We start from the raw sequence: 16,291 nt of genomic DNA on the forward strand, positions 1-16,291 counted from the left end.
CTTGTTAGTAAGCAGCAGTTACGAAGTGCTTGCTTTATGCAGCGTGTTGAACTGTGTACTACTCCTTTTGTTGTGGGAACCGGGGGACAGAGAGCTGTCCGTGAAACAGACATTTATTTGTTTAAGAAGTGATATTTTAGATGAAGCTTAATGTGTATTTCTAAAAAAATAAATGTGAAGTGTCTTAAGAGACTAAGCATGTTTTTTTAACGTCTCAGTCCAGATAATCATCTCTTCATTTCATTGCTTCTCATTCTGCTAAGCGAAAATTTGCTTTGAAAGTTCTAGTTAAATTTTGGACTCCTCTACCCCTTTTAAACCTCTGGGGACGGTTTTTCCAGTTGTTTGTCAAGACATATGTACATTTTTGGGTTTTATGCACATAAATATCCTGAAATATCCTGATTGTGGTATAGACCTTCCTTACAGCAGAATGGTAAGGACTTAACCCAAATGTTCTCTATTACTTAAATAAAAAATGATTTGGGGAAATAATTCTTGTCTCCAAAATATGAGACAACTATTAACAGAACATTTTTGTTTTAGGTTTGGATTTTCTTTCCCTTATTCCAGTTGATCCCCAGGTATGTATCCTGAATTTAAGCAACTAATTTGTATTGGATTGTTGGTTGTGTCACTAACTAAAAATGACCAGTTGCATAAAATCAGGACAGTCAACTCTCAGTTACTTAAATTGATGGAAGGAAAGTACTTCTATAAATATTTCACAGTTTTACTTGGAGGCATGACGTTTTTCAGTTTATGGTATCTTGACCTTTACTACTAGCATTTAAAATTATTTTTTGTTTAGTTTAATATAATCATTTGGCATTTCTTAACAAGCATTTGAGTGGTTAAAATGAGGGGAAGCAGTGCTGGATGACTGGAAATGTTGAAACTTTATACAGATAATTTGTAAAACACTTGTTCTGTACATAGAAGATGGCTGAAGTTGATTAAACAGATTGAATCATTAGCTTGATTCTTCCTAGTTTTTAAAGGCAGTCAAATTCAGACTTTGAAGAAGCCCTCACCTAAAATTGCTATAAATCAACCATTCGTGTTTTCTCTGTCGGAGATAAGAAACTAGTATTCCAGTGTCCCACCATGAAGACCTTGCAGTGAGCACAGACTCCACTGATAGGCTGGTAGCAGAGGAGGAGGAGGCACAAGGAAAGCTGACGGGGAAAGCAGACAAAGAAAGAGACTTAGAGAGGTGTTGAGAGTAGATAGAGGAAGAACCATGGGTCCACTGCTTTTGTATGCTGCTCAGAATCAGCTAACCACAGATTGTGTATCAGCTTCCTGGTTTAATACTCTGTTTGATCACACAAACAGTACTGGAAGTTTAGGCCCAAGGTGACAAGCACAGAAAGAGAAGTTTCTTTTCACCCTAAATTGGCTTTGTTACATCAGTAGATTCTATAGCAAGATATCTATGTGTTTTTCTAGGAGATCGATTCTTCAGGATTAAAGTATTACTGATTTTTATGTGAACCATCCTCTTTAAAAAAATCGTCTTGGAACCCCGACGATTTTGATTTTACAGGGCCATTCAGATGATTGGTGTCAGGCTAACTTGTTGATAAAAAATACTTTGAATTGATAATAATGATGAGCCATCCTTACTGATCTTTCCTGTAGTCAGTCTAAACACCAGCTTAGGACCTCTCCTCTTGCAGTGTGTGCTGGACCTCGCTTATCATACTAAAGTTAGTGCAGTTGTTCCTCACATAAAACAGTCTATGGTGATATAAAATAAAGCTTTTAGCTCTTGTCTCTCTTCCTCCTGGTCAGTATCAGAGTACTTAAACCCAGGTTGAAATTTGTTTGGGGATCAGCAACTAAGATTTAAACCAACATTTATAAACACTTGGAGGGGGCTGTCAAGCAGGCATCTCAGAGGCAATTAGATTTCCTTCAAGATTTATTCCAAAATTTTGTTTGTTTTTTATTCCAAAATACAGGAGATCTCATTCTGAGCATCCTGGGGTAGTTAGCTACCATGTAGTCTCTATATTAGAGTGTATGCTGTCTTCTAATCACACAAGTAGCTGTTACATGTATGTAGATAGGAATCAGATGTTTTTCCGCTGATCAGTCTTAACATTGTTCCTTAAGGGTCTAATTAATAATAACTTTTGAAAGAATTACTGAATTTTTTGTTAGCACTTTTGCTTAAAGCCATTAAAGATAAGTTTATTAGCCTTTTACAGTGTGCTTTAAATTTGGTATAAATACATTTAGTGAGCAAATTCAAGACTAAGTATGAGTCATAATTGTGGGGCTAGTATCAGTATTAAACAACTATAGTTATTACTGACCGTTTTATACTACTACCTACATATTTGGTCAACAGATTCTGTTTTGAGACAGTCAAGAATATGCTGCACTCATCAAATAATGTAAAATGTTAAATTTGTGCCACCTTCTATCCAAAGATGTGAAGTTTTGAGAAATTTTAAAATCCCACCGAGATTTGCAAATGTGGCTGTCACTTGTGCATATCTAACAGTGTGTAGTCTCTTTGTTTACAATCAATGAAGCCTCGTCCTCATGCGCATCATTGTTTGTTTCAAGCAGTACTGTCCTCCTATGTTTTTGGATAGTCTCACCTCACCCTTAACAGCCAGCAGTGCGTCTGTCACCACCACCAGCCCCCATGAAAGCAGTACTCATGTTAGTTCATCCAGCAGCAGGAGTGAGACAGGGGTCATAACCAGCAGTGGAAGGAACATTCCTGACATCATCTCACTGGACTAAAGGAGGACTCGCTCGATTCTAGGAATCATTCATCAGAACTGCTCTTTCTTGGATCTCTGGTCCGTGGAAGCTATTTTTTTTGCTAATGATTACTTTGGTATTTATTGAAATGTCAGATGGATTCATTTGCCTTCTGAGAGATGAACACAGGTGACTGCAACAAGAACCACATGACATGCACGGCTTTTTCTTACTCGGTGTACTCTGGAGCATCAGATCCATTCAGCTGTAACGACATCCTCCTGAGAGATGGATTTCAATTTCATGTTACTGGATAGATTCTACAAATCAGTTAAATTTTTTTTGTTGTAATACACAGCAATAAAATTATGTAAATATTCAAGTATACTTTTTTCTAATTAAAAAAAAGATGTAATCAGTGATTCTAAAATGACAACTTTTTGTTTAACCTCATGTGAAGGAAAAATATATGGAAAGAAGTTACATTTGCCAAATGAGTCCTTTCCATGGATTTGTTCTGTTTTGTTGAAATAATGAAGTCTAGATAAGTGGCCAAAGCTTGGGTTCCACTGTTCTTCATTTCCATCCAAGAAACATGGCCTGTATGTTTCCCCTGGCTGTTGTTGCCACTCTGGTGTTCTGTGCTTGAGAGTGCAGAGTGGAGTTCTGGAATTTGGCTGCTCCTTATTAGTGAGTATGTTGAAGAACACTATACAGAGTCTGCCCTGATGTAATGTGTGCTGTTTTTGGGTAATTGAACTTTCTTATTCTAGAGATGTCTGTAAATTAGGGGCTTACCTTCTCAACAAAGTTCTCTGTGACCGTTGACTGAAATGTTTCTGGATTGAGGTGTGGCTGGAATGTTAAGATTTTGTTCACACTGTCCAGAAATAGTGAGAGCATGGAGGCAGTGGAAGAACAGATTTAGGGGCAGTGGGAATAGCAAAGTTTAATTTCTTCGTAAGAATTTCTTTTACTTATTTTATAGGATAATGTTCAAATCTGCTATGAGTGATACTGACAAAGTATGTCATAGATGTCATTTTTCTCATAGCAGTGATTTTTAAATTTAAAGAACAATGGCAAAGGGATGGAGGTGGCATCAGATTTCCTTTAAAAAAAAAAAAAAAATGTTTCCTGAAACCACAGAAGATAAAAACAGAATTAGAAGTGTTTGAGTATAAGAAAAGTTTGAAGAGAGGATTGGCCTTAAACCCACTTTGAAAACCACCCTCTTACTATGTGTTTGATTTAAAATCTCTCAGGAAGCTGAATTTTACCCTTAGAAAAACATTTTTATCCAGATTTTATACTTTGCTTTCATTTGGCTGCACAATTTTGATTTCTCAAGGAGTTAATACTTTGCTAATGTTTAGCTTTCTCTCCCTAAGCTATATCTAAGTAAACCTTTGTTTAAAAATCATTAGTCTGGCTGATTTCTCAGGCTGAAATGCCCAGATGAAGAGCGCACCAGTTTGATGTAGGGTAGGGACCAGTCAGGGCAGGTGCAGCTCCAGGCAGCTGCCTTGTCACTGCTTGGTTTTTTTACACCTTCTCAAGTTCTCATGACCTTTGTGCTGTTTCTGTACTCGTTTAATTTCCTGTGATTTTCTACATCATCCCTTCTTTGGCTGTATTATCCCCATAATGTATTACCCCTTTTGGAGAGTTAAAAACATGGAAAACAAACCTGAATCTTCTTGCAGTTGTTACATCATAGTTGCCAGTTTTAAATTCTTAGGACATGTTGCAGTCCTTTGGTCCATACACAGAATTTCTTCTGGTAAACTTTTATATCGCTGCTCTAAACGTGGATGCAAGTTCTGTTAACTGTAATCAGACAGAAAAAGTAACCTGATTTGTGTGATACAATTTGTTAATAAAGAAATGCTGTATATTTGTTATCATTTTGTTACCCATTAGATTTCTCAGAGACCCCCCCCAACTTAACCAACAGAGTTTTATAAGGTAAATGAAAAAAATAATAGAAATTAATTCATTTACTTGATTCTTGTAACTGATAACAGCTGTGCTTTTATAGTTGTACTTTGTTTTCTTTTCACTATTTTATGTGAACAGTTGTATTCATTTTTGGTGCTTTACACTAAATTACATAAATTTTCAATTTATCTCATATAGGTGACTAACATTTTTTAAAATATATTTTTAAGTTTATAATCTTAAATTGAGACTTTTATGCATGTATCTTTGAAGGTGAGTACCTTTTTTTATGCTTTTGGCTCTATGACAACAGCATGCTTACTAAGCCATTGTCCTTTTTTTAGTATGGCCACCAAATAACTTTTACTGGGACCCTGCCTTTGTAGTATAGTATCTTTTACTAGCCAAGATACCTGTTCAACCAAGTACAATTCCGTTTCAGAGGAGGTTATCTCTACCTGTTACTTAGGTGGCAGCCAACCATCTGCCATCTGATGATGTTTAAGAAAAGGAACTGCAGTTACCAGCCTCTTACAAACACTTAGCCAGCCTGTGTTTTTATCTTTGTTCACACAGAAATGTTAGAAGAGTTTCCTTGCTCTGGTAACTCATGACAATATAATTGGTACTGAATGTAGCTTCATGCCTAGGGTCTGCTTACGTCGACTAACTTTTTGATTCTTAGGTAAGCTGTTTTAGGACTTTGTTTCCATTTCTGCCCAGAAGGTATAAATTCTTTCAGCATCTGTTGTGGGCTGATTATAAAGGCCAAACGAAACCGTAGAGTCCAGAAAGCTAGAATGGAAATACCATGATTAAGTGAATGATTGTGAGTATACATAAGGAGATCTATAACTCTGGGTATAAGGCAAATTTCCCTAGGGTAGAATTTTAAAAGGATTTGAAGAAAGGTTGGATTGTAGAGGAAAGATATTCAACAGACTGCTGTGATTTAGGATTCAGACCTTTCAGCCATTCTTCCTTCAGAGCAGTCCTGAACATCTGTCATCTAGTAACCAAGGTGTCTGCTTTACTTCTGCCAAAAAAGTATTAGTTACCTTTTCTGTTTTTAAGTAAAGTTGAATTTTATAAAGTATTAGTTCTCAACTCTGTCTTTGATTTCTCTCTAGCCCCCAGTGGGTGTGAAAAAAGTCTCCCCCCGCCCCAAGTAAACACTTCATTTTCCTAATCTTTTTCATCATGGGAAACATAGAGCAGCACGCCATTTAAAACTTGGGGTCTGATATTGTATTTTGTGACCCTGGGTCTAGGTCTGTGTGTTGTGGGAGCATGGAGTTGTCATTTAGCTTGGTAATTCATGACAGAACCTGACTCACCACCTTCTCTGCTACATTTCTACATGGATATGGTGGAACTTACAGAAAAGAAATTAAATAATTTCTCTCCTTTTTAAAGAATGACTGGTTTGTAAGTCCCTACTTTTTTGTTAGGAACCTCACTCCAGTTCCTAGCAGAAACCAATAAATCTGTATAAAAATGCCCATACATTCTGCTTTAATGCTTGCCTGATTCAATATTTTTTTCTGTTTATTATTTGTGTTTATAATTATTTTTTTTTTCTGTTGGTAATACATGCTTATTGTGGGAAGTCCAGACAATACAGAAAAGGTAGAAAGGGCACTTAAATATTTTTGAATGTTTCTTGCTGTTCTCTTTGCCACGTTTGTGATTTTACATAGTTTTATTCATTCTCAGTAATTTGTGTCTTGATTCTTTTTTCTCAGTCTACAGGAGGCATTATTCCAAGTTACTAAACACTACATTGTATGGATGTGCCATGCTTTCTGCTGCCTTTCCCTGTTGGACATTTTAGGTTATATCTCATGACGCTATGTTTCAGTGCATGTCTTTGTGCATAAATTATTTCCTTAGGATAAATTCCTAGAGGTGAACTTCTGAGTCAAGAATGTAAATACTTCTGTAGGTTTTGATGCACAGCACTTTTCCAAGTGGTTTTGCTAACCATGTGGTGTAAGAAGAACTAACCATATTTTCCAAGAATATGTACCATTAACTGTATGCAGGCATCTGCATTAAGACCTTCCACCTCTGACCTTGGTGAGCTGGGGTAACTGATTTGGAGATAGATAATTGGCAGAAATTTTCCTGGGATGCCTCAGTTTCAAATATATCTCTCTGATAAGTTCCAGAAACACCTGCTTATAAGGATATCCAAATGATTTTTCACACATTTTTACTTGGATTATGAAGTAATGTGCTACTTCATAATAACACATTCATAAACGTGTTACACTGTGTTTTCCATTTTTAATTAGAAAGTCTTGACTTTCTGAAACCATCTTTGCGTGGGGCCAGCCCTTAGTAGCCAGCTCTCTCTTTTTTTCCTCTTCCCTTAGGCTCCATTTTGGCCTTTCTGAGTTCCCCAAAGCCAGTAGGATCATCTGAGCCAAAGGCAGTCCAACTCAAACTGGAAAAGTGGTAAGGCTAAAGCAACAACAAAAGCAGAGCTAAGCTTTGCTTTTTCATCTTTTTTCGTGTGTGTTTCCCACCCCATCTTGATGTTTTCAAGGTAGCTTTGGGAAAGGAAAAAGTCTTTTGCTCAAGGTATTACTTTCTTGATTGGCATACCACGTTGTTTCCTGAACTGTTTCTTTTTGAATGGATTTTAAAGCTGCTTTTATGTTTTCAAAGCTCAAGTCTTTACAAGCTCAACACTTGTAAAAGTGTTTTTGTTGTAAAACACAAGAGGAGAGTGTTGTGTTATAAAATATCCCTTGTATTTTGGCCTTCATCAAACCATTCAACAAGATTTCAGTGTGTTTTGAAAGTGTATGTGGACTAGACTGGTAAAACAGATCTGGTCCCATTCTTCAAAGGGCTTACAACAAGTTTTCAAAAATCAGGAATTCTTACCTACTAAGAGATGTGCTAAGAAACCTACAACCTATCACATTCGTTACCTCAGTCTTTCAAAGGAAAGTAGTGTTGTCTTTATGTTGCAAATGAAACAGATAAATTTTGCAGTGGGACTTGGGTGTCTGAAACAGACCTGTTAATTCAAAAGCCTTCTGACTAAACTGAAGTGACACTAATTAGCTGGCTATTTGGGAGGCTGGTGTGGTAACCTAGACATAAAATTGTGAGAACTGATTTCAGGTGATGGCTACAGGAATAAGGAAGGAGTGGATGATGGAGCCATTTCAAAGGAAGACTCAAGATTAAGTGGATGTAGGAGTAAGAGCTGAGTCCATTTCTCAAGGTAGAATGGACAGCAGTCATTAAGGGGAGACAATGGTGAGTTTGATGGTTAAGATGAGATTTCAGAAAGTTTTCAAGAAGCGTATTTTTGTTCTGCAGTCTTTAAGAAGTGCAGACTCCCTTGCCTCCGTTCTTACCATCACTTGTCTCCCTTCTGTATGTGTTCTAGTCTCTCCCAGTTGCCTGCCCACCCTTGCGCTTGTGCATGGCCAGTCGCTCAGTCGTGACCGACTCTTTGCGACCCTTTGGACTGTAGCCTGTGTCACCGGCATCACAGGTGGATTCTGTGCCTGCTGAGCCATGGGGAAGCCCTCTGTCCACCCTCTCTCCTCCTTTAACCATGCTTGGCTGCAAGTTAATGGGTTTTTTTTGAATTTGCACTTAGCTGCTTTGTCATAACAAATTTGGCTGTCTTCTAAAGGCCTGCCATAGCCTACAGCTCTCCCCAGTGTGGGCTGTGTCCACATTCCACTATCACAGGAGCTGGTGGCAGCTGCCCTTCCTCTGTCTTGTAATTTCTAAATAATTTCTCAAGGCTTCTGACAAAAATCTGCCCTTGTGTTGCCTATGTCAGGAAGTTATACTGTCAGTTACCTCTGCTCTTAACCATCGATCACTCCTATTGGTTTGCTGAAGGCCTCACTTCCTGACAGTGTACTTGGCCATCTCTGATTCTGTCGTGTTCTCAGTGACTTCGTGTTCTGACAGATGACTCATCCAACACTGGCTGGTGAGATTTTTGGTTATCTTGCCTCCAACATTTTCTTCCACTGAAACTCCCTATTTAACCTTCTCTATTTTCTTTGTACTTCCTACCCAACTTCAATATCACATCATTTAGCATGTCCTCAGACCCCTTTCTCAATCACCTGCCAGTCCTTTGACTTGACACTGCATGGTTCTTTCCCCATTCTCATCAATTAATGCAAATATTGCCATTCCTTTTTTCTTTTTTAATTGAAGTATAGTTGATATACAAAATTGTTAATTTTAGATGTACTACATGACTTGATTGCATGTATTCTTGCCATGATAAATCTAGTAACCATTTGTCTCCATAAGAAGTTATAATAATGTATTATGCTGTATGTTTTCATTCCTGTGGCTTATTTTATAACTGGAGGTTTTTTATCTCTTAATTCCCTTTACCCATTTCTTCCCCTCTCCAGCCCCTCCCTTCTGGCAACCACTCATTTATTCTCTGTATGAGTCTTTTCATTTCATTTGATTAGATTCCACGAAGGAGCAAGATCATATGGTATTTGTCTTTTTCTGATTTATTTCACCTAGCATAATAACCCTCTAGATCCATGCATGTTGTTGGAAATGGCAAGATTTCTTTGTTGTTAATGGCTGTGTTGTGCATGTATGCACTCTTTACCCATTCATGTATGGGCACTTAAGGTGCTTCCATATACATTGGCTATTGTAAAATAATGTTGCCGTGAGTATTGATGTGCACATATCTCTTTGAAGTCACTTGACATCATGTAAATACCCGGAAGTGGAATTGCCAGATCCTATGGTAGTTGCTTCTTAATTTTTTGAGAATCCCACATACTGCTTTCCATTCTAGCTGCACCAGTTTACTCCTGCCAGCAGTGCACAAGGATTTCCTTTTCTCCACATCCTCACTAACGCTTACTTGTCTTTTGTGTTTGTGTTTGATGACAGCTTACCACTGCTGTTCAGAACACACCTTTCTTAGCAGGTGATCTTGTTTCCAAATTCAATCAGAAGATTCAGGACTTCAGCATGATTTCTTTCCCTCCGTGCTCACCTTCATCCTTTATTCCAGCCTCAGAGGACAAGTTGGGCCAAAGGCCAGTCCAGCCCGGTGAACCTTCGACGCCTATGTCCTATGTTGTCCTCAGGACCTCCCTCCATGAGACTTCCCCTCTATCCTTTATGTCTTCCACCTTTTGGCTGCTGCTTTTGGCTGCCGCTTTTGGTTTATAAAAGTCTCATGTCATTAAATATTTGAGAGGCTGTATATGCCAGGCACTGTATCAGGCACTTGGAACACACAATAGAGACTTCCTTCACCAAAGTTGTCATCCAGTAGATGGGGCTTCCCTGGTGGCTCAGCTGGTAAAGAATCCACCTGCAAGGCGGCAGACCTGGGTTGGATCCCTGGGTTGGGAAGATCCCCTGGAGAAGGGAGTGGCTACCCACTCGAGTATTCTGGCCTTGAGAATTGCATGGACTCTAGTTCATGGGGTCACAGAGTCAGACACAACTGAGCGGCTAATACTAACTACTAACTAAGGCCATATAGATCAATGAGTAGGGAGATGATAGTGCAGTGGTTAAAGGTGGAGTCAGGGTGCTACAAGAGGGCTGAAAATGTCCAAAATAGCCAGAAGTTTGCTAAGGAATATTAAGTATGTAAGCAATCATGAAAAATCATGTAGACTATCAATAGCAAGAAGTTATTGAAGATTTTTCATGGTGATTAACAGTAAGGAGCATTGGTCGAGTTTTATATGATTATTTCCATTCTACAAATGTGGAAACAGATTCTGAGAGGGTAAGTGACTTGTAGCATATAAGCGGGGAGTCAGGCTTCATACTCAGTTTTTAACCATCTTCTCATAGAGGCCTTTCTTGACTATTCTGTCTAAAAAGTGTTTCCTAAATATCCTAACCACATCACTGTTTGTATCCTATATGGCAGATAGCACAATCTGTGTTTTATGTATTAGTTCACTGTATTTGTTTCCTCTGCTAGATTGTAAGCTCCATGAGGGCAGGGGTGATATTTCAATTGTATCCCAGAGCCAAACATGGTGTGGCACATAGTAGGTGCTCAATAAATGCTTGTGAATGAAGAAATGGTGGGTCGTCATTTGTGTTTGACTTATGCTGACTGTAGAAATGACTTGACATCTGAGCAACAGGTTTTCACAAGGGAAGGAAACGAGAAGGCAGACAGATGAAAGAAGCTGGGGATTTTGGAGGAAGCGCGCTTACTAACCTAATAGACTTCAAACTGTTACAGAGGCAAGGGCCAGGAATGGGAGATTGGTAGGGAAATGCACAGTAGGGACAAGAATGTGCCAGTAGGTGTTTCATTAAACCTGAAGGCCTAGGACCCATTGTAGACTCAGCCTACTGTATACTTAAGGCTGGGGAAATTCTGCCTGTAATCTCTGTATCCTAGGGGCCAAGTTACCTGGGTCAGCTATACTACTCTTGAGTATTGCAGTACAATTGTATTGGTATCTAGGAATACCAGAGACCTTACCTGCCTCCTGTGAAACCTGTATGCAAGTCAAGAAGCAACGGAACTATGGACTGGCTCCAAATTGGGAAAGGACTACGTCAAGGCTATATATTGTCACCCTGCTTATTTAACATATGTAGAGCACATCATGGGAAATGCCAGGCTGGATGAAGCACGGGCTGGAATCAAGATTGCCAGGAGAAATATCAGTAACCTCAGGCAACGTATTAAAAAGCAGAAACATAACTGCCGACAGAGGTCTGTATAGTCAGAGCTACAGTTTTTCCAGTAGTCCTGTATGGATGTGAGAGCTGGACCATAAAGAAGGCTGAGTGCCACAGAATTGATGCCTTTGTACTGTGGTGGTGGAGAAGACTCTTGAGAGTCCCTTGGACTGCAAGGAGATCCAACCAGTCCATCCTAAAGGAAATCAATTCTAAATATTCATTGGAAGGACTGACGTTGAAGCTGAGGTTCCAATACTTTGATCACCTGATGCGAAGAGCCGATTCATTAGAATAAACCCTGACGCTGGGGAAGGTTGAAGGCAGGAGGAGACAGGACAACAGCGTGAGATGGTTGGATGGCATCACCAACTCGACGGACATGGAGTTTGAGCCAGCTCTGGGAGATGGGGAAGGACAGAGAAACTTGGCTTGCTGCAGTTACGGGGTCGCAAGGCATCGGACACGACTGAGTGACTGAACAACAAAATGAAAAGAGAACTGTAATTTTTTAAAATGTGTGGAATATGAACTGATACTGGTTTCTTGATGGTTTATATAATGATTTGGGTAAACCACGTTTTCAGAGCTGATTAGCTGTCTCCTGATAGCATTTACGTGTTGGGGATACAAAAGCCCAGCGTTTTAATTCTTGAGGAAAACCTTGTTTTGTCTCAGCAGTTCATGACACAGTTTGGCCACATGGGCAGTCACGGTAGTATGTGTCCTCTCTCACTTGAACTACCATAACTGTAGGAAGCATCTTACTGTTTTCATCCCTGTCTCTCTATCCCTATCTCTCACAGTAACAAGTTTTTTTTTTTTTTAAGTTAATTTATTTATTTTTGGCTCTGCTGGGTTTGGCTCTGTTGCTCCACGGGGAGCAGAGGCTGCTCTTGGATAGCAACGCGTGGGCCTCTCGTTGCAGTGGCTTCTGTTGCTGCGGAGCACGGACAGTAGGGCATGCAGGCTTTAGTAGCTGAAGCGTAGTTGCAGTTCCCTGGCTCCCGAGCACAGGCTCAGTACTTGTGGCACAGGGCCTAAGTTGCTCCACAGCTAGTGAGAGCTGCTCAGACCAGGGGTTGAACCCTTGCTCCTGTAGTGGCAGGCTTTACGGAGGCCCCACAAGTTCATTTTCCTAAGACACGATTCAGATCATATAACCGCTCTGCTCAAAATCCTTAATGTTTCCTTGGCTCGTTCTGGGTAAATCTTAATGTTTTTACCGTGACTGACAAGTCCCTACATCAGTGATTCTAAAACTTTCAAATGTGAACATAGTAATATATTTTAAGTTATGTCTCAATATACACACTATATTTTAAAAACAAAATTTCAGGAATCATTGTTGGTTCTTACATATTTAAAAAGCATCTATGACTTCATTAACATTTAAGTAAAGGATGATTAATGAGTTATCTGGTAATTTCATTCAGTATATTTTTCATTTCTAGAAATTCATTTAGGGTTTATAGTATATTCCAAGTTGCTAATTGAGTCTTTTAATATATGGAATAAAATTACAACAACTGATTTACTGTCCTTATTGGCAAATTCTAACGTCTGGGTCCATTCTGGTTTGATTTTGGTTGGTTGATATGTCTCCTCATGGATTGTGTTTTTCTGCTTCTTATATGCCTGGTAATCTTTGTTTAGATCCCAGGCACTGTAAAATTTATGTTGTGCTGAATATATTTGTGTTTGTATGAATGAATTGAGCATTGTTTTGGGATGCAGTTATGTTACTTGGAAATAGTTGCTTCTTTCATGTCTTGCTTTTATGATTTTTTAGGAGCCTCCAGAACAGTGATCTCTCCAAGGCTAGCTATTCCACAATAATGAGTCAAGACCCTCCTGGTTATTATATGCAGTACCTCTTGAATTGTGAGGTTTTACACTGTGGCTATTGGAATAGGCACCATTTCTGGTCCTATGTGCTTGACATTATTCCCTCTAATTCCTTGTATTTTTCCCCCATCCTCATATAATTTACTTACATGCATTTATTGATAGCCACTCTGATAGATTCTGAGAGGAATCCCTCTCTGTTTAGCTCCTTGTCTCTGTTTTCTGTCCTGCAAGTTCTCACCACCCTGGTCTCTCTGGGTTCTCAGCTCCGTTTTCTAAATTCAGAGGATCTACTGGCCTTTGCCTGGGTTCTCTACTGTGCTGCAGCTTGGAAACTCGTGAGGTAATGAGCTGGGGCAGTGGTAGGGCTCAACTCATTTGTTTCCGCTCTCTCAAGAATCACTGTCCCTGATATCCAGCATCAAAGAAGCAGTTGTTCCATATACTTTGAGAATATTTTGATTGTTGCAGGCAGAAGGATAAATCCAATCTCTTCTTGCATGGAGGGGAAGTCACTAACTTTTTATTTTTCAGATTTCTCTCCTGGAATGTAGTGATTAAAAGTCCATGATGGAAAAATAAGGTGTAACACTCTAATTTTGTTTAAGCCATTGTCATAAATACATTCACATTGCTAGCAATGTTAAGAAATATGATGCAGTAATATCTTTTGTCTTATTTTCCACTTAAAAATATTGTTGATAATCTTTCTGAAAAACAAACTTACCATAATTGAAACTCATAGTAATGACATGTTTACCAACAGAAGATTATATGTCTGTGCATTTAGCTTGATAAACTACAAACTGTGTTAATATAAAACTCAGATAATATAGCAGTAACCCTCCTAATAGAAGTTGACCTTCATATGCTGGAAAATCAAATGGAACAACATTTTACAAAAGATTAAATGGCCTGTTCCTTCCATTTCATATATTCATCACATGCTCTTTACCGTTTTTCCTGTGCTGTTTGTCTCAGTTGGCTGTAGTGTTTATTGAGACATATCTAGTTCTTGCAGAATGTTCATGGGTCTGCTCACTTAGGTATCTATTTTGGTAGTTATTTATAATATCTTTATTTTTGAAAATACTGATTGTGACCCTCTACATTGCTTTCCTGACACATTAAGTTGAAGTGGCTAGTTCTTCCAGAGTCCATAGCTATTTTTCTATTCTAATATCTATTTCTATTATTTTAAAATTCTGAGTGTGACCCATTCATTACATTGGTTTCCTAACACATTAAATTGTGTCAGCCAGCAGTTTGAAAAGTTGCCTGATAACACTAGATTTTGCCCAACTGGCCAGGATCAAACAGGCACCTATTTGAAGCTAGCCAGGCTCCTACTAGAACAGCTGAGTCTTAAATTTAAAAAAAAAAAAAAAAAAAATTTTTTTTAAAGAAGCTTTGATGCATTGATTAGCTAGTATAAAATCAAGGAATTCTCAAGGAAGAAGTAAAATGGGGTATCTAGAGAGTAAAACAAAACTCTGCTGCAGTTGGCTTCAGCAGATATTTGTTGATCAGAGCAACCTGACTTTGGTCTTCACAGGCTCTGGGGCATGATTATAGCAAGCAAATCTCAAAGGTCCTAAGTTATCTACTATATGATTTTCTCCCCATAGAACCAGAGCCCAAAGGGCTGTACCCTTAGTATAAAGATGAAGTAGAAGTAATCCTAGTCTACGAGGGAATCACAAGGAATCTGAGCTTTTAGCTAAGGAGGAAAATTACCACAAGGCTTCACATTCACACAGTCTTGTAGCTTGAATGCATAGTATTAGATATTTTGACTAAAGCTTCAACCTGAGAATTTAGCTAGTGACCCTCCGTAATGGTAGTGTCCCATGGTACCTGGGAGATGTAAATACAGATTCACTCTGGAAGAACATACATTCACCCCAGATGAAAATTCCAAACAAAATGAGCTGCTTGAAGTAAAACAAAAAAAAACTTCTACAAAAAAAGTTTACCGTGATCAGGAGGAAGAAACAATGAAACAGGGACTTTAGATAATGAAATTATCCGGGACAGACTGTAAAATGATCATCTTAGCTTGTTCAATGAAGTGAAAGACAAGACTGAAAAACACATGCAAGGAATTATAAAGCATATCCAATTAAATACTAAAAGATACCACATAGAACTTGTAGAGTGCCGGGAGCCAGCGTGAGGAATCCCACCCATGACAAGGTCATGCGGCAGAGATCTGATGTGCAAGGTCGAGTCAGATCTCAGGTTTTCCCCCTGGTATTTCCTGAGCGTGTACCCCCCAAAATAAGAATATGCCTGCCTGGAAAAAGTCATCTCCAGGCTTTAGTCTTCTGCATTTGAAAGGGTGTTTCAATCCAAAAACCCCTCTGATGGCTTTTTAGCCTGCCTGCAGGACTCGTACAGCTGCGAATGTGATTGAGGCCTCCTGACTGCGGGAGGCACAGTTGATAAAGTTGGTATATAGAAAAAACAAGTAGCAACATTAGATCTTTGAGTTAAGTACCTTCTTTGTTATAACCTACTGCGCCTTTGTTCTGTAGAGACGTAACTTTAGTGCTTTAAGGAGATACAGATTAAAGAAAAACACTTCAGGGGAAACGAAATTAACATTGATTAAGGAAGAGAGCCAAAAAGTGTTAGCAAGCCTCTTGGCCAGAAGATAATGTAAATCACCTGAGACCTTTTGTATACAAAAAGATACACAGAGTCTGGGCTGCTAATGCTAGGTAATTTTGTATTACTCATTGATCTCTATGTACAATCAAAAAGGTATAACTGGCCTTTCTAGACAATAGAGGCGGGGCCAGTCATTGGAAGGACTGGTTCCCCCCGTGTTTCCTCTTTACTCCTTTTCAGGCTGATCCCTTGGAACGTGGAGGCTCACCATGTCTACTTACTTGTCCCGGCTTTTAAGATCTGTAAGAGAGCCCGCCCAAGGCGGGGCACTCTCCGATATTCAAATGGGCGCCGGTGGCCTAACGTAGATGGTGCAAGCTCCTTGTCTGGAACTTTATTGGTTTTCCACGTAAACCAGGTTAATCAGCCTCTCTTCTCCACATAATTTTCCTACTACACTATTTCTTCCTAATCT

At 39.0% G+C, this 16,291-nt stretch overlaps 1 protein-coding gene across 7 annotated transcripts in view; it reads left to right on the forward strand.

The window, feature by feature from the left end:
* PIAS2 (protein inhibitor of activated STAT 2) overlaps nt 1–10,740 on the forward strand; it is a 99,126-nt gene extending 88,386 nt beyond the window's left edge. For 4 of the 7 annotated variants that reach the window (XM_040264535.1, XM_040264537.1, XM_040264538.1 and 1 more), the window contains 2 exons: nt 547–584; nt 2,581–4,631. In XM_040264535.1, coding sequence (XP_040120469.1) covers nt 547–584; nt 2,581–2,763 — 221 coding nt within the window. In that variant the 3' untranslated portion in view covers nt 2,764–4,631. Of the gene's footprint in view, nt 1–546; nt 585–2,580; nt 4,632–7,043 lie in introns of those variants that run through there. The other 3 variants (XM_040264536.1, XM_040264542.1, XM_040264541.1) reach the window with 3 other exon arrangements.
* Nucleotides 10,741–16,291: the final 5,551 nt, after the last annotated feature.

This window comes from Oryx dammah, unplaced genomic scaffold (assembly GCF_014754425.2).
Source record: "Oryx dammah isolate SB20612 unplaced genomic scaffold, SCBI_Odam_1.1 HiC_scaffold_22, whole genome shotgun sequence".
Taxonomy (NCBI): Eukaryota; Metazoa; Chordata; class Mammalia; order Artiodactyla; family Bovidae; genus Oryx; species Oryx dammah.